Source organism: Cannabis sativa, chromosome X (assembly GCF_029168945.1).
Source record: "Cannabis sativa cultivar Pink pepper isolate KNU-18-1 chromosome X, ASM2916894v1, whole genome shotgun sequence".
Taxonomy (NCBI): Eukaryota; Viridiplantae; Streptophyta; class Magnoliopsida; order Rosales; family Cannabaceae; genus Cannabis; species Cannabis sativa.
Genome location: NC_083610.1, coordinates 19,079,681 through 19,107,594, shown reverse-complemented (window position 1 = coordinate 19,107,594; position 27,914 = coordinate 19,079,681). Strand labels below are relative to the sequence as shown.

General features: G+C 32.1%; 4 protein-coding genes and 6 non-coding genes across 13 annotated transcripts in view; 3 read left to right on the top strand and 7 right to left on the bottom strand.

Moving 5' to 3' along the window:
* Positions 1-2,064, top strand: part of LOC115703096 (uncharacterized) — a 24,382-nt gene extending 22,318 nt beyond the window's left edge. For both annotated transcript variants that reach the window (XR_009685308.1, XR_009685307.1), the window contains one exon: positions 1,985-2,064. The gene's annotated coding sequence lies outside the window, so the exon portion shown is untranslated. The remainder of the gene's footprint in view (positions 1-1,984) is intronic.
* On the bottom strand, positions 2,005-2,076 carry TRNAP-UGG (transfer RNA proline (anticodon UGG)). The gene has a single exon. It is a non-coding gene; the product is annotated as a tRNA-Pro (tRNA).
* A 416-nt stretch (positions 2,077-2,492) lies between these two features.
* Positions 2,493-2,564, top strand: TRNAP-AGG (transfer RNA proline (anticodon AGG)). The gene has a single exon. It is a non-coding gene; the product is annotated as a tRNA-Pro (tRNA).
* Positions 2,565-2,846: 282 nt separating this feature from the next.
* TRNAP-AGG (transfer RNA proline (anticodon AGG)) lies at positions 2,847-2,918 on the bottom strand. The gene has a single exon. It is a non-coding gene; the product is annotated as a tRNA-Pro (tRNA).
* Positions 2,919-3,595: 677 nt separating this feature from the next.
* Positions 3,596-3,667, bottom strand: TRNAP-UGG (transfer RNA proline (anticodon UGG)). The gene has a single exon. It is a non-coding gene; the product is annotated as a tRNA-Pro (tRNA).
* Positions 3,668-3,746: 79 nt separating this feature from the next.
* TRNAP-CGG (transfer RNA proline (anticodon CGG)) lies at positions 3,747-3,818 on the bottom strand. Its single transcript has one exon. It is a non-coding gene; the product is annotated as a tRNA-Pro (tRNA).
* Positions 3,819-4,464: 646 nt separating this feature from the next.
* On the bottom strand, positions 4,465-4,536 carry TRNAP-UGG (transfer RNA proline (anticodon UGG)). The gene has a single exon. It is a non-coding gene; the product is annotated as a tRNA-Pro (tRNA).
* A 702-nt stretch (positions 4,537-5,238) lies between these two features.
* LOC115703142 (LIM domain-containing protein WLIM1) lies at positions 5,239-6,748 on the top strand. The gene is made up of 5 exons (XM_030630640.2): positions 5,239-5,708; positions 5,808-5,904; positions 5,999-6,039; positions 6,109-6,192; positions 6,270-6,748. Exons 1-5 carry the CDS (start codon positions 5,568-5,570, stop codon positions 6,495-6,497), a joined length of 591 nt encoding a protein of 196 aa, XP_030486500.1. The 5' UTR covers positions 5,239-5,567; the 3' UTR covers positions 6,498-6,748.
* Positions 6,749-6,837: 89 nt separating this feature from the next.
* On the bottom strand, positions 6,838-13,588 carry LOC115703141 (uncharacterized). Of its 3 annotated transcripts, XM_030630638.2 has the most exons (18): positions 13,039-13,588; positions 12,849-12,911; positions 12,323-12,416; positions 12,125-12,233; positions 12,007-12,045; positions 11,418-11,501; positions 11,221-11,282; positions 10,474-10,576; positions 10,167-10,307; positions 9,804-9,872; positions 9,661-9,717; positions 9,315-9,578; positions 9,103-9,177; positions 8,858-8,968; positions 8,538-8,608; positions 7,959-8,180; positions 7,709-7,805; positions 6,838-7,521 (listed from the first exon to the last, which is right to left on the bottom strand). In XM_030630638.2, the coding sequence occupies exons 2-18, from the start codon at positions 12,907-12,909 to the stop codon at positions 7,210-7,212; spliced, it is 1,971 nt and encodes a 656-aa protein (XP_030486498.2). In that variant the 5' UTR covers positions 12,910-12,911; positions 13,039-13,588; the 3' UTR covers positions 6,838-7,209. The 3 variants fall into 3 exon arrangements, with proteins under 3 accessions (XP_030486498.2, XP_060962730.1, XP_060962729.1); XM_061106747.1 differs by lacking the exons at positions 12,849-12,911; positions 13,039-13,588 and adding an exon at positions 11,606-11,736 and having other exon boundaries at positions 12,125-12,214; positions 12,323-12,422; XM_061106746.1 differs by lacking the exons at positions 12,849-12,911; positions 13,039-13,588 and having other exon boundaries at positions 12,125-12,214; positions 12,323-12,422.
* Positions 13,589-17,336: 3,748 nt separating this feature from the next.
* LOC115703107 (telomere repeat-binding factor 1) lies at positions 17,337-25,759 on the bottom strand. The gene is made up of 7 exons (XM_030630604.2): positions 24,944-25,759; positions 23,734-23,915; positions 23,307-23,530; positions 22,083-22,167; positions 21,651-21,734; positions 18,112-18,459; positions 17,337-17,697 (listed from the first exon to the last, which is right to left on the bottom strand). The coding sequence occupies exons 2-7, from the start codon at positions 23,881-23,883 to the stop codon at positions 17,683-17,685; spliced, it is 906 nt and encodes a 301-aa protein (XP_030486464.2). The 5' UTR covers positions 23,884-23,915; positions 24,944-25,759; the 3' UTR covers positions 17,337-17,682.
* Positions 25,760-27,914: the final 2,155 nt, after the last annotated feature.

The following is a 27,914-nucleotide window of genomic DNA, read 5'->3' as shown; positions in this document are numbered from 1 at the left end:
GGAAATAGACAAACCAAACAAATTGAGAAAGTTGAGAGAGAAATTGTGTAAACTAACATAGATTGTATTTTGACTAGACCAAATTTGAAATAAATAATTCAAAGTCGAAATACAATTTGTTGTTTAGCCAATTTTCGACTTCAACAAGAAGTTTAGGCAATTTGACCTTAAAAAAATTAATTTGGTGGTTAAACGCTAGAAAAAATAAAGGATTGGAGATTTAGTCCTAATTTACTTTATTTAATATAGTGTTGTTGGAATAAGGTTTACATCAATTCTTTCCATGTAAGAGTACAAATTCTCAGCTGGCTGGGAATCAAGTAACATTAACAACAATTAAAAATTAATTAGAAAACTAACTTATAAGTACTAGTAGATTCCTTCACCAATTTATTTAAGAAGAAGACAGACTAACTTACAATGATGCAGAGGACCAAAAAGAAAGATGTGGTTTGAAACCAGAAAGCAAAATAAGATTAAAAGGGGCATTCAAAATCGAAATACAATTTGTTGTTGAGCCAATTTTTGGCTTCAACAATAAGTTTAGGTAGTTTGACTATAAAAAAATGATTTGGTGGTTATTGAGGAGCAGAAGAGAATTAATGTGGACCAATCAAAATAGGCAAAAATAGATAAGCTAACAAATCCTTTGCTTCTATAAATAGAAGACCCCTCATTCGAAAAGACGAACGAAGTCTTGCTCACATCAAACTATTCTCGAAACTCTGTTGGAATACATCTTCAGAAAAACTTCAAGTTTGGGAAATAGACAAACCAAACAAATTGAGAAAGTTGAGAGAGAAATTGTGTAAACTAACATAGATTGTATTTTGACTAGACCAAATTTGAAATAAACAATTCAAAGTCGAAATACAATTTGTTGTTTAGCCAATTTTCGACTTCAACAAGAAGTTTAGGCAATTTGACCTTAAAAAAATTAATTTGGTGGTTAAACGCTAGAAAAAATAAAGGATTGGAGATTTAGTCCTAATTTACTTTATTTAATATAGTCTTGTTGGAATAAGGTTTACATCAATTCTTTCCATGTAAGAGTACAAATTCTCAGCTGGCTGGGAATCAAGTAACATTAACAACAATTAAAAATTAATTAGAAAACTAACTTATAAGTACTAGTAGATTCCTTCACCAATTTATTTAAGAAGAAGACAGACTAACTTACAATGATGCAGAGGACCAAAAAGAAAGATGTGGTTTGAAACCAGAAAGCAAAATAAGATTAAAAGGGGCATTCAAAATCGAAATACAATTTGTTGTTGAGCCAATTTTTGGCTTCAACAATAAGTTTAGGTAGTTTGACTATAAAAAAATGATTTGGTGGTTATTGAGGAGCAGAAGAGAATTAATGTGGACCAATCAAAATAGGCAAAAAGAGATAAGCTAACAAATCCTTCGCTTCTATAAATAGAAGACCCCTCATTCGAAAAGACGAACGAAGTCTTGCTCACATCAAACTATTCTCGAAACTCTGTTGGAATACATCTTCAGAAAAACTTCAAGTTTGGGAAATAGACAAACCAAACAAATTGAGAAAGTTGAGAGAGAAATTGTGTAAACTAACATAGATTGTATTTTGACTAGACCAAATTTGAAATAAATAATTCAAAGTCGAAATACAATTTGTTGTTTAGCCAATTTTCGACTTCAACAAGAAGTTTAGGCAATTTGACCTTAAAAAAATTAATTTGGTGGTTAAACGCTAGAAAAAATAAAGGATTGGAGATTTAGTCCTAATTTACTTTATTTAATATAGTGTTGTTGGAATAAGGTTTACATCAATTCTTTCTATGTAAGAATACAAATTCTCAGCTGGCTGGGAATCAAGTAACATTAACAACAATTAAAAATTAATTAGAAAACTAACTTATAAGTACTAGTAGATTCCTTCACCAATTTATTTAAGAAGAAGACAGACTAACTTACAATGATGCAGAGGACCAAAAAGAAAGATGTGGTTTGAAACCAGAAAACAAAATAAGATTAAAAGGGGCATTCCGAGAATCGAACTCGGGACCTCTCGCACCCAAAGCGAGAATCATACCACTAGACCAAATGCCCATTAATAAACAAATTTGCATATTCCATATTTGACATTTATCTGCATCTTTTAAATTTTTGGCTATATTTGACTTTATTTTATACTATAGAATATATGGTTTACCCAAAGGCTTGATCTGAAAGACTTGATATTATATTATTATCATGTCTAATAAAAATTTGTTTATCTTGATAGTCTCTTGTATTAAAACCAAACTTAAAACTCGGAAAGTAGCACTAGTGTCCTGCCTTTCTTTGTTTCATCATCATTTCACAACGTCATTGGTACAAAAGCTACCAAAACCAATCCTTTGTTAGACATAATGTTACCAAAATAATTTCTTTCATTCTTCTCTGTTTACTGCTTTAATATTTGGGTTGCTTGTTTTCCTATTAAAAGAAATCAGTACAATACTGACATTACAATGTTCATAAGTGGGCATTTGGTCTAGTGGTATGATTCTCGCTTAGGGTGCGAGAGGTCCCGAGTTCAATTCTCGGAATGCCCCTGTTTTTATAGTATATGCATATTTTTTTTCCTCTTGTTCTGAACTACAACAGCACAAAGTTTATTGTAAAATATTAAACTATCATTAATAGAAAAACGTAAAGAAGTTGTGCTAGCTTACTGTTTTACACAAGACTTTTCAAAATGAATAAAGTAACTAGAGATGCTGATACGCCATGCTAAGCTACTCCCTAACCAAAACCCTGCCAAATTAATTAACACTTGGGCATGTTTTGTTGCAATTCGAAGACATGAATTAGAAAACAAAATATATAGAAAAAAAGGGGCATTCCGAGAATTGAACTCGGGACCTCTCGCACCCTAAGCGAGAATCATACCACTAGACCAAATGCCCATACATGGATATTGTGATGTTTGTATTGTAATCATTGTGTACGACGAGAAAACACGCAACCCAAAAGTTAAAGCAGAAAACAGAGAAAAATGAAAGCAATTATTTTGCTAACAAAGGATTGGTTTTTGGTTGCTTTTTCCGTTTGATGCAGTTGCTTTTCTATGCATTTTCTTGTCTTTCTTAGATTGTTTGGCTCAAATACAGGCGTTCAGGGTTAAAACTGTTTTAATGTGCTTAAAAAAATGAACAATTTTGGGGCATTTCGAGATTCGAACTCAGGACCTCTCGCGCCCGAAGCGAAAATCATACAACTAGACCAAATGCTCTGATGAGCCTCTAATTGAATTTAAAGTCCTATTTTAAAATAATTAAAAGGAGAGCCTACACTAAACATCTAGTTTTACTAATAATCAACTTCATATGATGTGTTCGGTGTTTTAATTAGGATAGGCAATGTATGTTTGCACTTTATATGACTTTTGGTTTTTCAACTATATATCATTATAATTAGTGATTGTGGACCAAAATTTCATATCTATTTTGTTTGCAGTGTCTAACAACTCTTATTATGACATTAATTATTTAAGAAGAAAATTGGAACTTATAATGTTTGCAGAGGGCCAAAAATTAAGATCTGGTTTGAAAACCTAACAAAACTTGGAAAAGAAAACATAGTTGGGGCATTCCGAGAATCGAACTCGGGACCTCTCGCACCCAAAGCGAGAATCATACCACTAGACCAAATGCCCACTTGATATTGATCGTTTATAATTATAATTTTATACAATTTTATTAGTTTGGTTTTTCACTTCGACGGCGTAAAAAAATGGGGCATTCCGAGAATCGAACTCGGGACCTCTCGCACCCGAAGCGAGAATCATACCACTAGACCAAATGCCCTTTTAATATATTGTAATAAAGATTAATTACTCCAATGTTTCAACCTAACACCACAGGGTTTTTTTTTAGTAGTTTGGTTCTGCATTTTTTATTGGGTAAATGCATGTTAGTTTGGATCTATTTTGTTTTGTCGTGTTACATATTATTATATTATATCATGCATTGAGTTCTGTACATAATTGACTTTATGATTATTTTTCTCCTTGAGCTGGATCCGAGAAACCAAAGTTTATGTTATCCAATGTTGGTATCCGTGTACTAAGATTCCGTGCTCTTTTTCAACAATAGTGTCTATTAATATATACTATATAGCCTTATTATAGGTTAATTTTATGAGCAGCATAATTGCAGGAGATCTAGAGCTAACATTTAATTATTACTTGCCTACCAAAAATGGTTCACGTGTCTTTCTCATCTCACCAACTATAATAATAATACACCTTTTTTTTTTATACCCTTTAAAGGTTGAAGGACTAAAAACTACATTCCATAACATATTATCAATGAAAAAGAAAAATTATGAAAAACTCTTGTTTATTGTGTTCTTAAAGACTTTCAACCCAATATTTTCATCCAGAACATATTGTTTGAACATTTTTAATCAAAAGGAAAGGACTTTAAGAAAAAAAACAAAAAGATTCTAGTGGGGGCATTCCGAGAATCGAACTCGGGACCTCTCGCACCCAAAGCGAGAATCATACCACTAGACCAAATGCCCTTATTGATAACAGTTTAATATTATTTGTACTTAAATAGTTTGTTTTTGTCGAGTTTTCTTTTACAACTATTTCGCCAGTTGGAATGGGATGGAATGAAGTCTATTGCTTTTAAAGGATGCAAAGTTTGGTGTTATGTAATATGTACTCTACTTAGCTGGCTTACTTTTAAATAATATATACCATTTGAATTTCCCTTACATATATGATGATGATGATGATAATGGTTTTTGAAAGTTTCAGGAGTTGGTTTTCCTTAGGTTGATAAAATAATCTGAGTCTTTGAACTTTCTTCTTTTTTTTTTCTCATTTTCTGGGGGCCATCTTGTCATAGCACTGATGTTGTGCCAACTCATTGCACACCTCAATAGTTAATAATAGGCATCAATAATATCTTAAATATATATATCAACAATTACATATAATAAATGAGCAAAAAATTGAAGATCCAAAGTAATAATTAAAGTGTTTAAATTAAAAAATAAGTTTGAAAAGCTCAGCCAAGCAGTCCTTATATGATGAATAGGTTGATCAAGCAAGAGACCTATAACATGAATACAGCTAGAAGCTAGGTCCTCCATGATGAAAATTTGGTACCAAAGAACGGGCCATATTATTACCTTTGAAAAAGAAAAAGCAACTTTATCAACAAAGTAGAATGTAACATATAATTCACTCAACTATTGTGACAAGTTATTTGCTTAAAGGGAAGAAAAAGAAAAGAAGATTATCATGATAAAAAAAAATGGTGTAGAGTCGCTTTAGATTCGGACAAAATAATTAATTGGCAAATAGTCATAACAATTTACTTTATTTACAAATTATCTATTATTGTCGTTGGAAAGACAGTGCAACCCGCATATTTCTGTGTCAGATATTTTTTAATCTTAACCTTTTTGGTGTTTTTTATTTTTTTACTTTCTCACAAATAAAAAGGGCAAAAGAGAGAGATGGGAGAAGATCAGTGGGATATAATAAGGTGTGTGTTGGTTGTGGTTGGGGTTGGGATTGGATAGGAAGCAATATATAATAAATGGCCACATTATTTGCAGGAACAACCCAGAAATGTACTGCTTGTAACAAGACTGTGTACCTGGTTGATAAGTTAACAGCTGATACCAGGATTTACCACAAGGCTTGCTTCCGATGTCATCACTGCAGGAACACCCTTAAGGTAATTATTGTTTTAACCATGCACACATAGTATAGAGTTATATATGTGATTTCCATTATTTAAGAAAGGATAACATTTTTGTTTTGATTAATTTTGCAGCTTAGCAACTATTGTTCGTTTGAAGGGGTCCTCTACTGCAGGCCTCACTATGATCAACTCTTCAAGAGAACTGGCAGCCTAGACAAGAGTTTTGAAGGTAACACACATAATTAATAGGAGTTTAATTAATATAAGTCTTGAGCTACTCAACTTAATACACTGTTTTCTGATACTTATTTCTTATATATTAGGGACTCCTAAGATCTTGAAACCAGAAAGACCAACTAGTGAGGTAAGTAATAATAATTAATAAGAGTAAGAATGATTGAAACAACACTTGAATTGGAATTGGATTTTACAGAATGCAAAGACAGTCTCGAATATGTTTGGGGGCACCAAAGATAAGTGTGTGGGATGTAACAAGACTGCTTATCCGATTGAGAAGGTAATAAGCCTGTTTCAATTCAAATCATATTATTTCCTTTTCATGTTGGAAAACCAACTTAATTTTGGTTTGCTAAGGTGACGGTTAATGGAACTCCTTACCACAAGAGTTGTTTCAAATGCACTCATGGAGGTTGCACCATAAGCCCATCTAACTATATTGCACATGAGGGAAAGCTCTACTGCAAGCATCACCACATTCAACTCTTCAAGGAGAAAGGAAATTACAGCCAGCTCGAGGGCGATAATGAAGACAATTCCTTGAATGAGAAAGTCGCCGCTGTTGAAATTGCTGCTGAATTGTAGTACTACATTTACAAATCAGATTCTTGCTCATTGTGTAATCTACATCTCCTTATATATTTGGGTTTTGTTTGATTTTCCATCGTTCAAATGTTTTAGAGTGGTACTCTGTTGTTGAGGTTTCAAGTGAGTTCATATGCATCCATTGTTGATTTGTGTCAGCATCTGTTTACAAGTCGAAAGGTTTTTCTATCGTCATGAGACCATGTTTTTGTACCAATTTCATATTTCCACTGGTTTTCATTTGCTTTTAATCACCAATCCAGTTGATACTATAGAACTGCATCTTACAGGTACCGTACAACGTCGAGATCGAACAATCACTTTGAAAACAGAGACCAAATTTTAGTTACTAGAAACATATATAAATTTATAGAATATTGATAATATTGATTTGTGACGCATGTCTAGATAGATTCATCTGTTGTGGTGAATTGGTGATACACTGCACTCTAGACTAGATACATCATCACTGTACATACCACTTTGTATGTGCAACAAACCAATTTTCAGGATACTTTTCTACTGAAATATAATCATAATACAAAGATTGTAGAAGTGTTAACTATAGACAAGACAATGTAAATGAAATCCACCTGTATTACAGTGCTCTTGTAAATTGACCTCTTCCGTTCCACACAAGCGCTTAACGGGTCATGGTTGTGGAATTTTAGGCACCATAATCATTGCCAAATGAAACAGATTACAAGATCCATCAGCACTCAGCATCCAAAGTCGCTTTCATGGTGTTGTCCTTCAAGATCTGAGCAGCAAGTATCAAGAGCTCCACCATCTCAAATCCTGCAGCAGCAACAAAATCTATCTTTTCATTCCTGGAGCTCCCGGAAATGTCACCTTGCTCTTTGCCAAGTCCTTCACCATCCAACCCCAAATCTGCCTCTGCAGACCAGCTAATTGGTAAAGAGCTGCCAAGAGCAGTCTTAACAAGTTTCGCCTCGTAGATTATCTCATCTAGAGATTCTGGCATTAAAGCAACTGTACCTGTGGAAGTCTCTGACTCTTTGGCCTGAACAATATGTTACAGCAGAAACTACAAGTGATAAGATTCAAAAGAAAACAAAATAACAGAATTGATTGTAATCAACAAACCAAGCAAAAGAACGAAAAAAAAAACTAATCCACAAACCAAGAACACAAAATAACAGAATTAGAGAGCCATCAGTTTAAAATAAATAGAAGTTTACAGATTTTACCTTTACAAGAAGAGAGAGACGAAGCCTATGAATTGAAGAAATCAGATGCTCCATACTTTCCATGCTCTCTTTAAGAGTTGCATTTTCAATTTTCATCCTTATGCATTAACAGCAACAACAAAATAAAAAAGTAAATTAGATTAAGAAAATCCACAATTCTATGGGAACATTAATTTCTAGTTTTGCACAACAAAAACCAACTGCAGATACTCATTTTTCTCAACTCAAGTATCTTAATTTTTTCACAAACCTGGCAAAGTCCATGCTTTCAGATTTTCTGCCAAAGAAGTTCCCTTCATTGTTGAGATGAAATTCCCCGTCGCGTCCTCTAAAGTCTAGTGAACCAACCCAGCGTTTCAAATTTGTTTTCTTCAGCAAGTTTGTTAATCTTCCTCCTGTTTCATGAGCAACAACACTTCTACCCCCAACATCAGCCAACATTTTTTCTGCATTAACGTTACCAGAAATTTTCCTGCATAAATGGATCACACTATTAGCTCGAACTAATATTAATATGTTATGAGAACCAAACTACTATAGCAAAAGGTTATAATAACAATAACAGAACAAAGTAACACACAGCACCAATCTATCCCTGATTGATGTGAGTGATAAACTGAAAATATTTACAATTTACAAATGGAATGTAACTTGATGGATTTACACTAATATAAATATCTGCAGTAAATGTTTGTACATTTCAATCCAAAAGAGCTATAACCAGTAACAAACCTAATTTATCACTAGTGAAACAGAAGGAATTGTCAAAAGAAAATCAAACAGAACCCAACATGAAAAATCTCAACACTCTGACAGGAAGAAATCTTACTCTCGAAGAAGTTGATGTTCCTGCTTGAGCTGTGCCAACTCCATCAGAGCTCTTACTTTTTCATTTGTAACCTAAACCAATAAAAAATTTAGTCAAGAAAAAAAGTCAACATATTAATTTACAAATGAAGAAGCATATGCAAATTGATTCATGAATGAGCACCAGAAAACTGGTGCAAATAGACAGCTTATCAAAGCATTGAGCAATTACATACATAATGAAAATCATGTGTAAAAATTGGGTTTCTGAAAATGGAACTTGAAACCCTAATATCAGAGAAGAAAGCTAGAAAGAAACAAACACTGTAAAAAGTAAAACACCTGAAGTAGGTTTCTGTGAAGTTCCTCTATCTTCTTTTGAAGAGCAGCATTCACATTTCTGTCCAGCAAATACCTTTCTTCTTGCTGTGACAAAAGCAATAATGTTGCAACCTGAAATTTTTTCGAAAGAGACCGTATTTATAATTCTTACACAAATCCATGCAATGCTGTAACCAAACAAATAATGAAGACTGTATTTATGATTTGCACAAACAAAACTTTAAAATAGTGAAAAGGGAAAAAACCTTATCCTGCAATGCTTGTGCTAGAGCTTCAGAAGCATCACTCTTCCTATCAATCGTAACGTCAGGACTATCCCTCTGTAAAGGATTAGTTGGAATTAAAATTTCAGAATCCCCAAATATCAACAATATTAAATGTCAGGAGTTACATCATAATTCAGTTTGGAAAAGCACATTCCAATTTCAAAAGTCATTAAATTAATTGTTTAACTTACCGTAGATAGTAAATCATGATCCACATCAGTGTTTATGTGTACGTCTCGACATTCATTTTCATCATGATTATCTTCTCTAGATGAAGGCTCCAAAATGTTTGGTTCTCTTGTCTCAAATTGCCTAATCTTTTCGTCTATTGCATCTGCAACTGATTTGATAAAGGATTTTCCATCATCAAGTAAATTCACGACTTGAACTCGAGACTCAGAATGACAAAGGCGTAACTCTTCGATACTCTTTTTCATCATTTTATCTGTATAAATCTGCACCCAAGCCAATTAGATTTCAAGATGCACTAAGGACATAACAACATGGTAAACATCTCTTTCTGAAATAAAGACTTACCATCTTTTTTTCTAATTCACGAACTCTCCTCTTCAAATGATTTTCAATTTCCAAACCCTACAGGCCAAACACAATCAACCCGTGAACATTTGTTAAAATATTCAATTTTGCATGAAAAGAAAGGAGCAGTATGGTATTCATACCACTCGCAGCTTATGTTGGAAACTATCTGCACACTTCCTCACCATCTCCAATTCTGATTCCAAGGCACTCTGTCTGAAGAGAAGTTACTTGATGCCATGTGAATAAAAAACCTCTCAACTCAAAAATAAGCAACATTATTTTACACTAGACTGAATCGTTTCAAATATTGCAATTATTTACCAACTGATATGATTCCATAGTGTGTATGTGCAATTACAAGATTAGGTTCAATTACAAAGAAAATTAAATTTTCTGTCTAATGAAAGATTGGGCTAAGATCACAAATCAAGAGATCCTGAAAATGATAATGATGATAAGCATAATTTTATAATAAACCAAAACTCAAGGTTATGAAAACTTACAATGTATTTAGTTGTTGTTGTATCATTAAAACTCCAAAATTCTATAGGATCGTGCAAAAGACATGCACATTTATAATCCCAACTTGTATCCTGAGATCCATCAACAGACTGTTGCCTGATCTGATAAAACTGGTCAACAACCTGCCAAGAAAGCATATCCTTCAGGTGTGCAAGGGAAAACAATCCACAATCTTATACCATTCTCCTAAAAAAAAAACATTTGCCAGGTGGCATTAAAATTCAAAAGAATCACAGCAGTCACACTATCAACGCTGTATGTTAAAGAGAGAAAATACGAGACAGTCACCTTCTTAAAAGTTTCATTCTGCTCCTCCTTTGTTTCTAAGCTAACCTGCAGTTCATCTGTAAGCTTTTTTTGTGCAGAACATTCTTCTGTGAGCTCCTCTATCCTGTAACATTAATAGCAGCAGGCAAAATTGTAAAAAGGTTCTCAATTTAATGAAAACTCAATTTAAGATCAAAATGAAAAACAACTATATACAGGGAACTATCTAACCAGAAACAACCCCTGAAATTGTATCGGAAAAGTCTATGCAAGTTGAAAAATGAAACTCAACCACCATCTTTAAGAAAAACAAAAAACCGCAGGCAAGAACCAAAGCTGAAGATTATTGTCTTTTTTTTAATATCCAGGGGGGATTTGAACTCCTGCCCCCACCTTTTACACTTTTTTACTTGAGCTAGCCCCATGTGGACAAAGCTGAAGATTATTGCCTAGTTGAAGAAGCTAGAATGCTACAATCACATATGCACCAAGCTACCATCAATCTTACTACTGAGTTGACCGCAAGGTCAAAAGAAATTACATGATACAGGAAATTTTGACACCAAACTTCACTTTTAAATTTTCAAACAAACAAGTTAATGCACATCCACAAGTTTGATGAGTTCTAGAACTAATTTTCCAACGATTGTACTCTGTATACTCATAATAAATAAAACACACTTTCTCTCCCCAGAACTAGTCAAAAAAGAAATTAGCACATGAATATAAAAAGGGCACCAGGAAAAGAGAGAGACCCCGAACAAATACCTCCTCTGTAAATCATTGAATTTCTTTGACATGAATTCCTCATTCTCCTTTGCCTTCTCAGCCTATAAAAAATTTATAAGCCATGTAACATTTGAATAAACTATGAAGTATTTAATTAAAAGAACATTTTAAAAATATTGCAATTTAAAGAAAATACAAACGAATTGCTATCAAGCATTATATATAACAACCATTACCTCCATTATTGCATTATCCCGTTCAGCAAAAGCAGTAGCTACACAGCTTTGGAAAAACTTAACCTGCTTCTCTGCTTCGATATTCTGAAAAAAGAATAGCAACCATTCAGACTCATGAAACTAACAAGCACATATAGTTTTAAATTCACCAATCCCTTGAAGTTTATATCGGCCTTATCATAAACTACCTTCTCTCTCACTATACCAAATTAGTGGCTAGGAAGTTGATTAAACCCTTTCTATTACTATCTTCCACCAGGTCCATACAACAACTGATGAAGCGAAATCCATAAAAATGCATAACCAACAACTGCATCCCCTGGCCCACACCATCTTCATTCAATATTCAGAAGGAACTGGTGAAAAAATTAAAAACCTAGTTTCTTATAAAGGCAAAAGCAATTCAGTCCCGTCTATTCTGTTAATATAATATTTGTTATTTCTTCACAATCCAAATTGATCATAATTCCAAACCATAACTTCATTGACAAAAGATACCAAAGGGGAAAAAGGAAAGGGTGAAGAATATGTATAATAAACTTGGGGAGAGAGAGAGAGAGAGAGAGAGAGAGAGAGAGAGAGAGAGCACCTTTGCAACCTCTGCACTATGAAGATCAGCCAGCTGACTCTGAAGAGAACAAAGGGAACACGTGAGATTGTAAAAGAACTACTTCACTACAAGAGATGTTTAATTACAAAATTCTCACTTTGATTCTGTAAGCCTCTGAAAGCTCCTCTTGAAGATTCAGATTCTCTCTTGAGCAAGCAGCAAGCTTCTGTTGTAAGCTCTCAATCTCCTGTTCCAAGCCAGCGATCCTAATAGAGAATTAATTTTGATGCAAAACATGTTCAATATTTTCTTAATTGTGGTGCTCAGTAAAAAATCAAAAAAGAGGGAATAATACCTTTTAAAATGCATTTTAGTGGCAACAGCAAGGTAGCCAGGCCCGGCTTGTTGCATGCATAGTTGCTCAATATCCTTATGCAACTCATCACGCTCTGTGAAAATCTCCCAATTAAATATGAATCTATGATAGACACTAGAGAAACAATCTAACAAGACTCAAACATTAAAACAAAATTTACACACCAATGCAATGTGTTTGTTAACCATCATCAATTACATTTTCAATTATAGTAGACAAAAAAAAAAAACAAGGGCAATAATCGAAGTGACAGTTTCACTACAAAAAGAGAAGGTAGAGTTTCATTGTCTTCAACATTGACATTCTCAGTCTTGATAGAACTCCACCTTTTTCAATCAAACAGATTGATTTTATCAAAAGAAAACTAAAACAGACAATTTTGGTTTGAACTCAAAATTGTCATGTGTTCAGAGCCATACATCACCCCCGCCATTTTAGGTTTCAGTGCTTGCTAGGAATACTAAATACTGAAAAGAAATAAAGGAATGAATGAAGAAATAGATACCTTGCTCCAAGTTTCGGATGCGAAGCTTCAAAGACTCGTTCTCGTTCACAGCCGCATCCATTTCTGGGAACAAAAAAAAAAGGAGATTCACATACTCAATCAGAAGCAATTGACCTCGTTTCCCGTAACGATTATTAGTTGAAAACGAAAATCGTAAGAACAATCCAATTGAGGTTTTGTCTGATTATACCTGAAAATGGAATGGGAATTTCGAGAGAAGACGATAGCAAGAGTAGAGAGATTGGAAGAAGATGAAAATTGGTTGTGTTTGATTTAAATTTTCAAGAATAGAAAATAAAAAGAGTATATTATATATATTTTTTATTATGTTGTAGAAGGTTTCCAATGCAAAATTAAAAATTATTATTATTATTTTAATTTCCAAAAATATATATATTGAAGTATTTTCTTACAATTTTTCTTTTTTCTTCAATAGCAAAGTTTGTGTTTGTTAGGGAACACTCAGTTGTAGATCATTTAAGATTTAAGAAGTTGATGATTGTTCAAAAAGTGTTTTATTGAGAGAAAATGGAAAGAGAAGAAAAAAAAAAGTCCATAGTTGTAAACAAAACAAACAAAAGGAATTATCAATAGTTGATGTAAAATTCCCCAAAGACAACTCAACAATTGGCAATTATGAGAGGGAATAGGGGAGATCCACACATTCAGGGACAGTTATCTACTGCTTACTACTGAAAATCTATAAAGAAAAATCATTTTGCTCATTCTCAAGCTTTTTTGAAGAAAATGAAACCAATTTGTTTCAAGAAGCTTTTAAAGTGCACCCAGGAGTCCTGACCCACGTAGAAGCGAAGCGGGACAGTGATCTCTTTAAAAAAATCGAAGGAAAAAAAAATGTATATGTAATTAGTTAGAATATGCATTTATAATAAAAGATGATATTGAAAAATAATATTAGTTTTAGTACCATGATTAAACTAAATTACATATAAATAAAAGTTAATGGTTAAAATCTTGCCAAAGATAATTTTTTTTAAGTTTATTTTTGCCTTCTGTCTTACAAAAAAAAATTACGTCCTCTTCATTTTAAATTTTGGATCCTCACAGGATGCACTCGAAAGATGTACTAATGTACTCTTACTATATTTCGGTATTCATAAGAATTTTTTAATTCTTTTTGATGGTCGTGTGCTTATAATTATTTAAGTATTTTGAAAATTTTTGAAAAATTTCAAATAATTTACAATATAAAAAGTAGTGTTTAAATAAGTCTATTTCATATGTGTACTTATCATCGTGTATAAATTTAAAATAATTTACAATAAATAAAAAAGTACGAATATAACAAACTGATTGAATCTTGTTTTTGAGATTTTTTGTCTTAAATACTACAAAGTACACACAATCATTAAAAAAATTATATTTTTTTTGTCAAAATGGTGTAACAGATAAAGGTACATCAATATATTTTTTTTGGAGGGTACACCATAGAATTTTTCTTTGTTTTATAGAGTCCACATCAAATATAAGAAAAATATACACTATACTCTCAGTTAAAGGAATGATTCAATCGACAATTCCTATTTGTTTCATCAGTAAGGACAATTTTGTCTATTTTTTTTTCACCGTATAAGTTGTAGTTATTTAAGATTACAAGTAAATTTCAGAAAATTTGAAATACTTTACAATATTTAAATTTTATTATCGTTACTGTAAACTATTCAAAAAATTTTAAAAATTTACAGTTGACCTTAAATAATTATAACATACACGATTATAAAGAAAAAAAAAACCAAAAAACTATCCTTAATGCCGAAGTAGGTAGAAAATCTACCAAAATACACATTTTAGGAGAGGGTGTACTATAGATTTTTTTTCAATAATATATTGTAGAGAAATGATGAAGGTTACTTATGGTGCATGTCTAATATGCTTATATGACATATAATATTGTTAGGGACTACTTTCATGGAATGTATTTCGTAGTACATTAAATGGGTCTCAGAGTACATTAAATGAGTGTCAGGGTACGTTACTATTTTTTAACCTTAATTACCCCTAGATCAATCTCAACCCTCAGATCAAATAACTCCATCATCTAACGGCTGCCGTACATCACGGAATAAAAGTACAATCACAGGACAAAATCATATCCCAATATTGTTATTAATACAATTCAATATTAGAATTTACTTAGTCTACTTTAATATAGATTATAAAAAATTGTAACTAATTATAAAATATCACTTCATACTAATAGTATGTTAGACACTTTACCGCATAACAATGTTCCTTATTGTAAGATTACTAAAGAACTTCATTTTTCTTTTTGAGTGTTATATTGTAATTGTTGTAATGTTTTAATATATTCACAATAATATATGGTAGAATTAGGAAAGAACTTCATTTTCTTTTTCAGTGTTATTAACTTCCGTTCCCACCCTTATTTATTAGAAAAAATTGCATCTAACAACTAAAATTTGAAATTAATTGCCATAATATTGTTATTCAATTAATTTGCACATATACCGTTTCTTCAATTAATTTTATTGTAATACGTATATACCTATAAAAATGCATATGTTTTCTTTCCAATTACACTGACTCATATTCTTTACTTTTGCTTTTTTTTTTTTTTATACTAATTTTCTTTTTCTCAATGCATCTGTACCGACCATTTTTTCTCTCTCAATATATATATGACATATCATCATATATACAATTATACTCTTATTTTCTCATGCCATCAAATTATTTCTTTTTTTTTCCACACATATGTAATAAAACAAATAATATTATTAAAAAACAATTTATTTTTAAAGATTTCTCTTTTTTATTTTATTTTTTTAATTTAAAAAGTTTTTTTTTTTTTTGGCTACACGTCTAATTTTTTGGTCTAAAAATTATATCACTGCAATCTACTCTTTAATGCGATCATTTTAATATGCGGGAAGCATATATTTTTTTACCATTATCGAAGAAGATAACCAAAATCAAAAGTAACATTTTACTTTCTTAATCTTTAGTTACTCATTAATATTTAGTTAACTAATAAGTAAACAATGTTTAAATCAGTATACATCAAACAACTTCATAAGTTACTTAAAGTATTTCATTTTTTATATTTTGTTAATAAATGAATAAACAATATTTTAATTTAAATAAAATTTAATGTATCAAACAATTTAATAAGTTACTAAAAAATATATTTTTTTATTTATATTTAAACATTACAATATAAATTTATTTTTATAAAACTATTTTAATAATAAATTGAATAGTATCTAAAACATCGTATGAGTTACATTAAAAAAAAAGGCAACCTCAATGTATCTTTAAGAATAAAATAACATAATATTGCCTAAAAATATAAAAAAGAAACAAAAAAGTTTCTTTTAATATTAGTCGTCTTTTTAGGAGATAAAAAAATATATGTTTCTCACATATTAAAATAATTATTTTATTATTTATATGTGTAAAAATCTAAACTAAATTTTTAATAGAAAAGTAACTAATTGATATCTTATTCACATCAAAAGTAACTAAATAGTTGCTTTTCACTAAACTCCTAAAAAGCGAAAAAAATCTGGAAATGAGATTTTTTCAGTTTTTTCTATTTTCGGTAATTATTTTAAATTTCGGTATATATGCTGACGTGGCACAGCGGTATTTGTGCAAATAATTTTCTTAAAGGTATTTTTATAAATAAAATAAATTTTAAGTATAATATTGAAAACTCCCCTATTTATTATTATAGTGAAGTGACCCACTTAAAACAGTACAACAAAGGAGGGAGTGGATTGAGATACGCATGGAGGCAGCCCCCAACTCTTATTCAAATAGTTTGAGCAAAACACCCACTTTTTGTGATAGATTAATCATTGAGCAAAGCACGGTGCACTTTATCCCACTCCCACCCCTCACTCCCTAACTAACCACTGAGCTAGCTGCATTGGCTTTAGTGGCATAAAAGTCATATTGGAAAAAGATTTTCACATTTTAATTAGCTTTAGTAATAGAAGTGGGGGATTGGAAAAAGATTTTCAATAAACAAGAGGGAATTGTTATTCCATTGAAATTATGATCCATTGTTTAATTGCTGAACCAAACAATAACCATTCCAACTGAGCAATAATAATTACTCATAAACATTTCCCTTTCTATCTTTTAGAAACTGGATTGGGTAGCATAACACAAAATAAGATAGAAAAATGTATATCTTCTTTCTCATCTGCAATTCTAACAGGTTTCACCTACCCAAAGTTGCTAAACAATCTCTACACTTACCCAAACCAAATATATAAAATAGAGAAAAATCAAAAAGGGTGAGTAAGGGTTAGTAGAAAACTTGGACCAAAGAGGAATTAAAAGAAATGTAGTTTTGCTAAATTGCACAGAAAAATCAGTTTAATCTCAAAATCAAATCAAAAGCAAAAGCAAAAGGACATAAACAACAAGACAAGCATTATTAGGTTCCATCACAATCCTATCAACTAAGTATCAATTTCAAGATCAAAGACCCAACCCTGAGGCTGCAAAAATAAATTCAATAAATGACTTCCTATTGAAACTGTAGATTGTACATCTTAAAGCTATACAAGCAAATGTGTAACTTCCCAAATTAACAAAATTCTATCTCAGAGTGTTCGGGAAAGATACTATTACTACTGTCTACCAATAAGAATTGAATGCTACCATACCAACAGAATGAGATAGATTATTTAGCATACACAACGCCAGAAGGCCCTAACCTTTAACTTGCAATTAAAGGAAGCTGAGTGAAAAAAACTTCAAACTACACTACTGTTGTCTCTGGAAGTCAATCCCAAGATTAGATCGAATTGCTCGCTGTTAACCATTCTGTGAATGTGAATCAAATTCGCATCATCTGCATATTATACAAAGCCGATAAAGTTAACACTATGGATTATCGGAAATATTACCAGACAAAATCAGGGTTATAATAGATAATAAACAGTGGCAAGGGTACCTATCCTAACCAGATAAATGACCCTGGAATATAAATTTCCAGTATCTACCCTAACCACATGTATGACCCTAGAAAAAAAAAATTCTTAACTACACATCCTTCAAATAAAATTAACCGATTTTTCGGAAAAAGTCTCCGTGTTCCACTTTACCAGAAAATTATGGAGAATGAATATGAAAAAGACTACCCTTGATGTATACATATATACATATGGTCAACAAAACATGAGCATGTAATATGCTTTGCAAGAACAAACAGATGGAATGGATGCCATCTTTTGAAATTGTACTAGTACTGGTACAGAAATTTTACCATCTTCTGGGCATTTCTCGCCTTCAGAGTTTTCATTGCTGCATCTGCATAGGCTTGTGCTGTTTCTGCATCAGCTTCGGCCTCCTCTGCCTCCCTTGTTGCCTCTTCAGCTTCTGCGATAGCAATTTCTGCCTCTGCAACAGCTCGAGCAGCCGCTGCAGCAGCCTCTTTTGCAGTCATTTTTTTCATCTGGGCTAACTCTAAGTCAACCTGATCTTTTGTAAGTATGGAAATGTCATCATTACTAAAGTTTGAAAAATCCCTGTGGCGACCTTCCATTGGCATTGCTGAGGAAGTCCTCCTTTCGAATAATGATGGAGTAGGTGCTATCCTATACTTGCGTTTGACCTGCGTAAATAGAAAATAGAAGCACCAATATACCACATTCTAAGTCAATTAAAAACCACCAGATCAGGAAAGTAAGACAAAAAGTAATTGCCCTGTACACGTTGCCACACATAAATCACAGTAGCAAAAATGAAAAACACCATTAATGTGCATGTATATGTGGATGTATCTTAATGTCTGTATATCCATGTTCAGAAAATATTCATACAGGAAAGGATCTGTTACATAAGTAAAAGTCCACCAACGCCCATATCTTCTAGTCATTATTATTATAATCTAAAAAGGACAAATAAATGAACATTAAACAATTGGATTTTTCATTTCCCCAACTGAAAATAGTACTCCACTTTAACATTAAATGACTACCACAAGTAACGGTATTCATCTGATGTTTTCTCATACATGGGGAAGAATAAAAATAATAATTATGGTCATGGATTCCATTCCCCTGTAGGCCAATACATAGGCTATGCCATGCAACACATTTTTATTCAAAAACACATTTTATAAATTTATACATGTGTATATATATCTAATCAACTGGTTGACATTTCTAGTCAGTTTATTCACCGCACGATAAAAGATGAATGATCAAAGTTATGAAAGGTATGACTCCCCATTTAGTACAAAAGAGGACTATTTTGGAGGAATGTACAATTTTGTCCAAGCCTCCAAAAGAATCAAATAGACCCAAACACGGGACTGGATAATTCCCATGCGTTATTCCAGAGAACATAAAGTTATCAGTTCAAAAAATAAAAATTAAAGTGGAAGTGAGAATTGTGCTCATTCTCCCTTCCTCCCACTGTCCCACACGAATTCTAATTAGCTTTCATAGTCATTTGCTGATCAGAACTCAGCTGATAATTGAATTACTAATTGTAGTAAATGAAGAATAATGAATTAATAAAAGTAAAACAAAAATTGTTGAGTGTTATAACTATACAAATAGCATATGTGTGCACACACAAAATACATATCGATGTAATTGTAATCCCATCTCATGAAAATATAAATGAAAAGGCAAAGATCTATAGACCTCTTCTTGACTTAAACATAACACAGTTTGCAAAGTTTTTTAAGCAGCAATACTTCAAATTTGAGATTATTTTATTCAAGAAACAGTTCAAACAATCATATCCAAAACTTATTGTTTGATTGCAGAAATTGATGCATAAAAGTGGGCATTCACCAAGTGGATAAAAAACCATTATTATTATTTATTTATTTTTGAGACAAAAGTCAGTCATGGACTGACCTCTCCCAATTTATTAAGGAGCTTCACTTATGGCGAAAGAAAACCGTGGTAACAAAAATTAAAACAATAAGACATACATCTAATAATATAATAATATGTTATTACACAATGTAAGTCTAAGCAAGAAAGGGAGTGTAACAACAAAAATCCATTATTACAAGCATTGGTAACCATGAAAGAGTATTATTTAGATGTGGATGTAAATCAAAATATGAAAATCTGGAACTACGAAAAATGCTAACATGGGCCGCTACATTTTAAGAGTACTTGGCTCTCAACAAAACCCATATCAAGTAAACGTTGAAGAAAGACTAACATATGCATTATATAATATATATCTTAGATATATAAATGATGATGATAACGGATCGCAAAAAGCAAATCCTGAGCACAGCTTCCATATCGTAATCCCCCGTATTAAATACCAAATTCATGAAGGAAAGAAAACGGAAGCAATCTATGAGAGGAGAGAAAGAAGAATGCGAGAAAAAGATCATTACCAACTCAGATCTCTTCATCCTTGCACCGAAAATTCAAGTAACAGTTGCGAGATCTATTTTAAATTAATCCCTAAACCTAACCCTAGAAACCGCAGGACAATATATAAAGAAGAATTATGAAATGAAAAAAAAAGGAAAGATAGAGAAAATAATAATATTACTAGAAAGGTAATGTACAGTTCAGATCTTCCTTAATTGACTCAAAAGGCAAGTTAGAGCATTTCCTTATTATCAAGTACAATATTCAGGATGGGACTGCCCAAGCAAACGAAAAAAGGGAAAAACACAACGGAGAATGGAGAATACTTCCCGGATTCAGATTTTGATATCTTAAATAACCTTTCAACTGAAATTTGTAGTGTATCCCTTCTTTCCCTCCCCTCATTTATGGACCTCTCTGTAAGGAAATACAGAGAAGGAAAGAAAATAGCATTGCCCCCCTCCCGCACTCCCACGCCAAGTCCTCAACTAGCAATAGCAACCTACTTAAACCAGCCCGAGATAATAACAATGAGCGAACACTAGTTCATAATCAAATGTGGCCAATGATTGTTAAAAGAAACTGTAACTTGTCACAGGTGGCTCAATTCATTAATTATCCCTGGAAAGCCGAGATGAAAATAAGTGCTAGAAGAAAAACAGGAACAAGAGTTGGCTATCCAACATACGGGAGTTGATTTTGGAAATATCAATTTAAATCAGATTAATACATAGTATCAGATTACCCATTGCTTTATGTTCTCTTGACATACATGTGCTGGCTAAAACAGCTCTAAATACTACTTTGTCAACTCGAAATTATATGAACTATGTTTGGAGTGCCCCACATCAAATAAATGGAACAATTCTGCTAAACAGACTTTTGACCCTTGAACGAAAAAACCCAGGCACAATGCGATACAACAATACACCACATTACACTCATGATTGTGTCCACATGCAAGTTTCAGCCACATGCAAATAATCTAGACTGTAATCACTATTGGGCAGCCAAGGCCCTCTAATTTCAAGCAGCCGTCGAAGGAAAAATGAGTCCATGAAAACTCAAATCAAGTAACAAGTATCAAAGAAAGATTACACAAAATTCACAAATGAAATGTCGCTTTAAAATTAAACCATACATTTTATAAGCAGCTAATGTAAAACATTGTTATGCAACTAGCATGGAGTAATAAGCATTGGAAGAACACACAAATGCTCAAGCGGTGGGTGCTTGATTGTTTGAGTGTTTGATCTAGGGTTTACATCTTAGTGCTTTCTTGTATATGATCCTGTTCTCCTAAATTTATTACATGAGAATGAATAAGATCATTCAATCTATATTTTATAGAAAAGAATCAGGTATAATTTTGTGAATCTATATTTGATGCAAGTCTCAGTGCCCAATCATTTCAAGACAATCATGACCAAAAATGAGAAGTCATTTATCATACCTTAATGAGTTTACCACTTGATGTCAAAAACTTTAATTTTGCTGACAATAGCCTTTTAAAATCTGGAGGAGCTCGGTATTGGTCCTACAGAACAGAAACTCAAGATATTAGCAACACACTCCAATGTTAATAGATGATCTGATTCAAGACTAACTCCAAAATAATCAATTCGTTGACTACAAATGTTGAAATAGGACAGCTCAAAATATAAATTATTTAACTAAACATTTACATCTCCATTGAAAGGTGTAATGGTCATCCAACAGACTTATCAAGTTCATATGCCTGTGATTTGGTTGGCTAAACCAGCAATTTTAAAACCAAACAATCATGTACTTGAATATCTCATGGAGAAAAAAAGATAACTATAAAAATACTAAAAGCTTTCACTAAATTATTTATCGATTTGATTTGCATTATAACAACAGTTACCTCAATATAATTAGCAATAGCTGTCTTATTAGAGCCCCCAGGCTCCATCAAGCTAGCCACAGCCTCCATGATAAGATTGTCCAACCTACAAGCATGAATACCAACATAAAACTTGGAGAACCGGATGTAAAATAAGCTGCTGTAAAAGTTACCAGTAGCTTGATTTTATTCATGGGTTGTGTAATTAACCATGTATTTCAACTAAAAAAACCAGGCAAACAAATTAAAAAAAAAATTAAATAATAATATGAGAGAAACAAAGTAAGCTGTGATCATTTATATCATTTACGGCTATTTAAAAGGCAAAATCTTACCTTATTTTGCCAACTTTCAAATTTTATAATTGTTAGGTTAAGTTATTTAGTGCGTGAAATGGTGAAATATATATAAGCATTTTCATTAGCTAGTTTTGGCCAATTGTGTTGAGCAATGGAAAATTAAGAAGAATTTCCCTTTTTATATGTAATATCTAAATGGGATATTTGCAACGAAAGTCAGAAATTAGTTTGACAGGTTGCAAATCACCGAGTACTCTTTTGGGCGGCAAAAGTCTGTAAGTAGTAAGTACTAAGTATTCTAAAATATTGTACTTAAATCACTAAATAGTTTTTTAGCAGTAAAAGCCACATTTTACACCAAATTAGTGGAACAAAATTCACCATGTTGTCTGTTAGATTTGTACTTAACTCAGTCACTAATCAGTAACAGCCACCCTCCGTACCTAACAGCCTACTTATTGACTTTTACTGCACAAAATTACTGTAAACTGTGACTTATACTACCAAAAAAACTACTTAATGACTTAAGTTCAGCATTTCATACAACTTACTGATATTTGCTACCAAAAAAACTACTTACTGACCTAACAGCAACCTTTCAGACTAATTAACAACTTATACTGCAAATTTTCCCCATCTAAATTGTAATACTAAAAGATTTTTTGTGGATAAAATAAATGCACAGTCCATAATGTAATTTACCCAACATTCATAATTAACTTTCCATATATTTTAAAAGAAAAAAGAAGCACAAATACACGCAATAATTATCGACCACAATGAACTTAAGGTCAGAAGAAACCGTTACAAGAGCAATAACTAATACCCAATGTTACTTTGTTGAAAACCTCATACAGTGTATAGATTATGAAAGCATGCCATAAAGGGCAGAATTCCTAAGTCTGATAAAAATGGGGAAATGCCAAACTCAATAAATGTGTCTAACCTTACAATAGTTCTTTTTGGGCCGGAACTCTGCTGCATCTGCTGTGTATCACTAGATGCGGCAGGAGGCATAAGTTCTGCAGATTCTTCATCACTTTGAACACCACCGCTACCAAAAGTGCTTTCATCTTGCTTAGGAACATGTTGGATCCTTCTAAGAGCTACCCTAGCCTTATCCCTAGAACCCCATCCATTAGACATGACACTCATATTTCTCCATTTATCCTGCTCATGAGTGGTGATACACATAATATAAAATTAAGTATTTACAAGACCCTACAATGTGGTTTAAAATAAGATTCTAGTACCAATATATAAGACTTTTGTTAAAGGAAGCTATTGATGGAAGCAAATTAAGAAGCATGAAATTGTAATTTTGGTAAGCATTAAAAATGTCTCCAATGCTAACAGCATAAGAAAAACAAAACCTTGAGATCTACGTTTGAGCGGAGATACAAGACACCACTAAATTCTGGATCCTTAAGTATTGTGCGCCATTTTCCCGCCCCATGCTTCACAACTCCAGCTTTAAGAGCTGCTTCTTCTTCTTGGGTCCATTTTTGCTTGGGAGCACCCATAAATAGTTACAAAAGGAAGTTTGCCAGTAAATCTGACATGCAAAGCACAGTTCCTTGTATTAGAAAATGCACTTCCCAGAAAAAAGATAAAATTCAAACAAAAGAAAGAAAAATGAAAGACACTCGGATATAAATGTGGAGTAATTCAATTCCAATTTTAACCTCTCGTACCTAGTTATTCAGTACCCCCCCCCCCCCTACCAACACATTCAAAAAAAAAGAGGAAGAACTAGTATGGACAAATCTTTAATGATGTTCCATTTGATAAGACTGATCATTAAAAACAAACCTCTAGAGAAAAGAACCATTAATAAATTAGAATAAGTACCCATTTTCCATAGCAAAGAAACAGTATCCCAAAACATTGTAAATACACAATACACCATTTAAGACTCAACACCAACAATGAGAGCCAATACTCCAATGCTCATATTTTAATGTCAATCATAAAAGTAAGGATCGTTTGATTATGAAACCAACATGACCACATCAAACAACAGGGATAAAGAAACTAAATGATATAGAATGCAAAAAATAAAATCACCCATGTCTCCAATATCACTTTTCTATTTTTCTCTTCCTCATTGAATTGCATTCCTTGTAAAAAGAAAATACATATTTTACGAAGAACATTTGGTTAATATTAATTTAATGAAAATAGAAAAAAGAAAATTATTGTTAAAATATAAATTTCCAGAACAACTTCATGGCCGCTTCTTAGTGTATAAACAATGATGTTATTTTGCTAATTCCTGTGGGCGCATGTGCCCCTACTGAATTTGCTCCAAATTGTTTTAATATCCAAGGAATCGTTTTAATCTTGTAAGCAATCACATACATTTCAATAGCCAAGGACAAAAATTGAGAAGCAAAATGTGTTCTTATCATTCCTATCCTATCCTTTGGGCAATCAACTCTACCGAAAATTGACTTGGTTTTCCTATTGAGCCTGCTAACTAAGATTTCAATTTCACTTACAAGAATCTAATATCAGTATTAAATGTCTAAAATTCTAACCGAAAAACATGTAGGAGGAAAAAAGACAAGTAAGTTACGATACCTGACAGGGACGAAGGGTAGAGAGCCGGCGAACAAGAGAATCGGCGGAAGAGAGAGAATTAGGAGTTTAGTGCGAATTTCGAGAAAGAAACGATAATTTTGGGCGCAAATGGAATCGGAGAGGAGAGGAAGAGAAGAATTCCAGCCCCAAGGCAGGGACGCTATTTTTAAGTTTCTTTCTTTCCTGTCCACACTCAAGAGAACGAAGGTATAAGAAATAAATAAAATATTTGCAAACTCACACAGATTTTTATATCTATCCAAAATTCTACCCTGCACTTCAACATTCCTATGCGTGCTTTTTTTTTTTTTTTTTTTCCTCTTTTAATTTTAATTTTAATTTTATACTCCATTTTATTAATTTTTATTTTATATTAAATATATATTTTTTTATCAAAAAGAAAATAAATTTCATTATGAATGAACGAGCAAATACAAACACTAACTATACAACACAAACCACCGAAACTCCAAGCGAGACAGCTCCAACAAATCACTCGACTAATTACATTTGTAATTTCCTATCTCTCACTCATTGTAATCTTCCTATTATTTACAATTAATAATCTATAGTATTTTTTACATCATTGACAATATAAGAAATCGATCTAGAGTAGCCTTCAAACACGCAGCGATTCTTGTTCACCCAGACTCAAACCTAGACCCCAAACTCAAACTTAAGACCCCGAGCCCGAACCCTATATCCAGACCCAGGCTTGGGACCAGGATCCAAACTCGAACCCGAGACCCAGACCAAGACCGGGACAGACCCAAACCCAAGACCTAGACCTGAACCTAAACCAAGACCCAAGACCCGAACCTGGGCCCGGGATCCAAACCTGAACCCAGGACCGGACCCGGACCCAAACTCAGACTAAGAACGGGGACCCAGACTCGGACCCGAAACGGGGACCCAGACCCAAACCCGAGACTCGAGACCCGAACCCAGACCCTAACTCAGACCCGAACTTAAGACTCGGACCCCAACCCAACCCATAGTTGGTGTTAGGGTCGAGTTTATTAGAAATATATTATCTTTACACAATTATTAATACAAGTCAATACCAAACATAGTATTTTATTAAATAATACTAATACAAAATTAAAATAGATATAAAATTATAAGTTTAGATATAAATTTAAAATTCTTTAAAAGAAACAGGTCGGATCCGATCTGATCCGAATAAGTCGGGTCGGATTTGATCTGAATAAAGTCGGTCGAATCTAATCCAATTTAAGTATTTGATGTAGTGGGTCGGAGCAGGACGAATCCGTACATAATCTGGATCAAGTTAGATCATAGCTAGATCAAATCCAACCCAACCCATTTATACTCCTAACTACGGAAGAGAAAGAAGTGAATTATCACTTAAGTGTTTTAAAGCTTTCTATTAAGCTCAATACTCATCTAAAATAAAATGGCAATTTATTATACTACCATTGAACTTAAAAACTTACATAAAACTAACATAAGGGAAAAATGGACATTATCATAATAATTTCCATAAAAACATAAATTCTAACTATCCATAATAAATTTTCATTACCTTTAAAATACTAATTTATATCAATGTGAAGTTTTGATTAATCCGTCGAATTTTCACTGTTACTAAATATAAAATATTAAATCACACCCAAAGCATATTAGTACATACATAATCCAATAAAATCTTTATAATTGAGAAATTATAACATATAAAATATTTTGAATGATTTATAATATTGAATATATTATTTATAATTTAATAATAATTACTAATTAATCATTGATCTCCATGTTTTATTATGAGATCATTATAATTATCCTTTCGTTAAAATGATTTCGTCATCAAAATCTAACACAAATAAATCTAAATATTGTGTCCTCATGTTAGACTTTAACTTGCAAGTAGCTTTCTCAATCTTGATGTTTCTCTAAAATACTTCGACCAATGAGATTGTCTTATTTTCATTGATGATAAATATAAAATATTTTGGGTGCTATTACAATACATCCCTAAATTGAAGAGTATACTGATGCATTTTCTATTGTTTCATCAGTATAATTTTTTTTATGGTCATGTACATTATAGTTATTTAAGACATCTTCCAAAATTTTAAGAAATTTAGAATAATTTACAATACAGAAATAAACAAGTCATTCGTACAACAGACTATTTGAATCATTTTTTTCGGCATAATATTTTATTTTTAAATTTTTTATAATTTTACAGGATGCCTATGCTACCTATATCTTACACGATTATAAAAAATAAATTGGATTAAAAATTTTGTGTAAAAGGCCAAAACAAATAAAAAGTGCATTCTTCTAAAAAAATAAATAAATAAATAAAAGGTGCATTAGTATATGTTTTTAAGGGGTGAAACATAAAATTTTCTAAATATTATGGTTTTTTAATCATTAGCACATTTGGTGCTAAATTAGCCTCAATACCAAGATGTATTGAATTTTAGTAGGAAAATTTATATGGTATACTAACTTTTGTCATTTTTTTACAAAAATACTACCAGACGGTATTTTTTACTTTTTTACTGTATTTTTTTATAAGTTTCATACTGCAGTATACTGTGTTAAGTTTTACTGGTGTTCTACTGGTGTGTTACTAGTGTTCTAGTGTTGTTTTGAGTTATATTGCTTTGTGTTTTACTGATATTTTATAAAAACACAGTATTTTTGAAAAAATTTCCGTGTGACAGTATTTTTATAAAAGTTAGCCCAAATTTAAGTATTTTTGTAAGTTTCCCTTTTAGTATCATCCTAATTTCCAACCACCCACTCACCACTAGACCAAATTTAGTGACTTTTATTTTCTAATTTTTTTGTCAGGTTTATTTTATTAATTTTCTTTTTTTTTTTTTGAAATTTATTTTCTTAATTTTCATTTCTACATAAATGCCAAAAAATATTCTTAATAATGTTTCAATATCAAAAACACCATGTAAAGTTATTGTGAAAATTAGAAAATTTTCAT

Bases quoted from the DNA above. Each gene is read 5' to 3' on its own strand.
- LOC115703107 (XM_030630604.2), bottom strand. From the start codon at position 23,883: ATGGGTGCTCCCAAGCAAAAATGGACCCAAGAAGAAGAAGCAGCTCTT. The intron at 23,531-23,733 runs GTTTTGTTTTTC...ACTCATGAGCAG, and splicing joins GCTCAAACGTAGATCTCAAG to GATAAATGGAGAAATATGAG. The intron at 22,168-23,306 runs GTTAGACACATT...TCATGCTTGTAG, and splicing joins CCAAAAAGAACTATTGTAAG to GTTGGACAATCTTATCATGG.
- LOC115703141 (XM_030630638.2), bottom strand. From the start codon at position 12,909: ATGGATGCGGCTGTGAACGAGAACGAGTCTTTGAAGCTTCGCATCCGA. The intron at 10,577-11,220 runs GTATTTGTTCGG...TTAATGTTACAG, and splicing joins TTCAATGATTTACAGAGGAG to GATAGAGGAGCTCACAGAAG. The intron at 8,969-9,102 runs GTTTTTTCCCTT...AAAAAATTTCAG, and splicing joins CACAAGCATTGCAGGATAAG to GTTGCAACATTATTGCTTTT.
- LOC115703142 (XM_030630640.2), top strand. From the start codon at position 5,568: ATGGCCACATTATTTGCAGGAACAACCCAGAAATGTACTGCTTGTAAC. The intron at 5,709-5,807 runs GTAATTATTGTT...TTAATTTTGCAG, and splicing joins ACTGCAGGAACACCCTTAAG to CTTAGCAACTATTGTTCGTT. The intron at 5,905-5,998 runs GTAACACACATA...CTTATATATTAG, and splicing joins CCTAGACAAGAGTTTTGAAG to GGACTCCTAAGATCTTGAAA.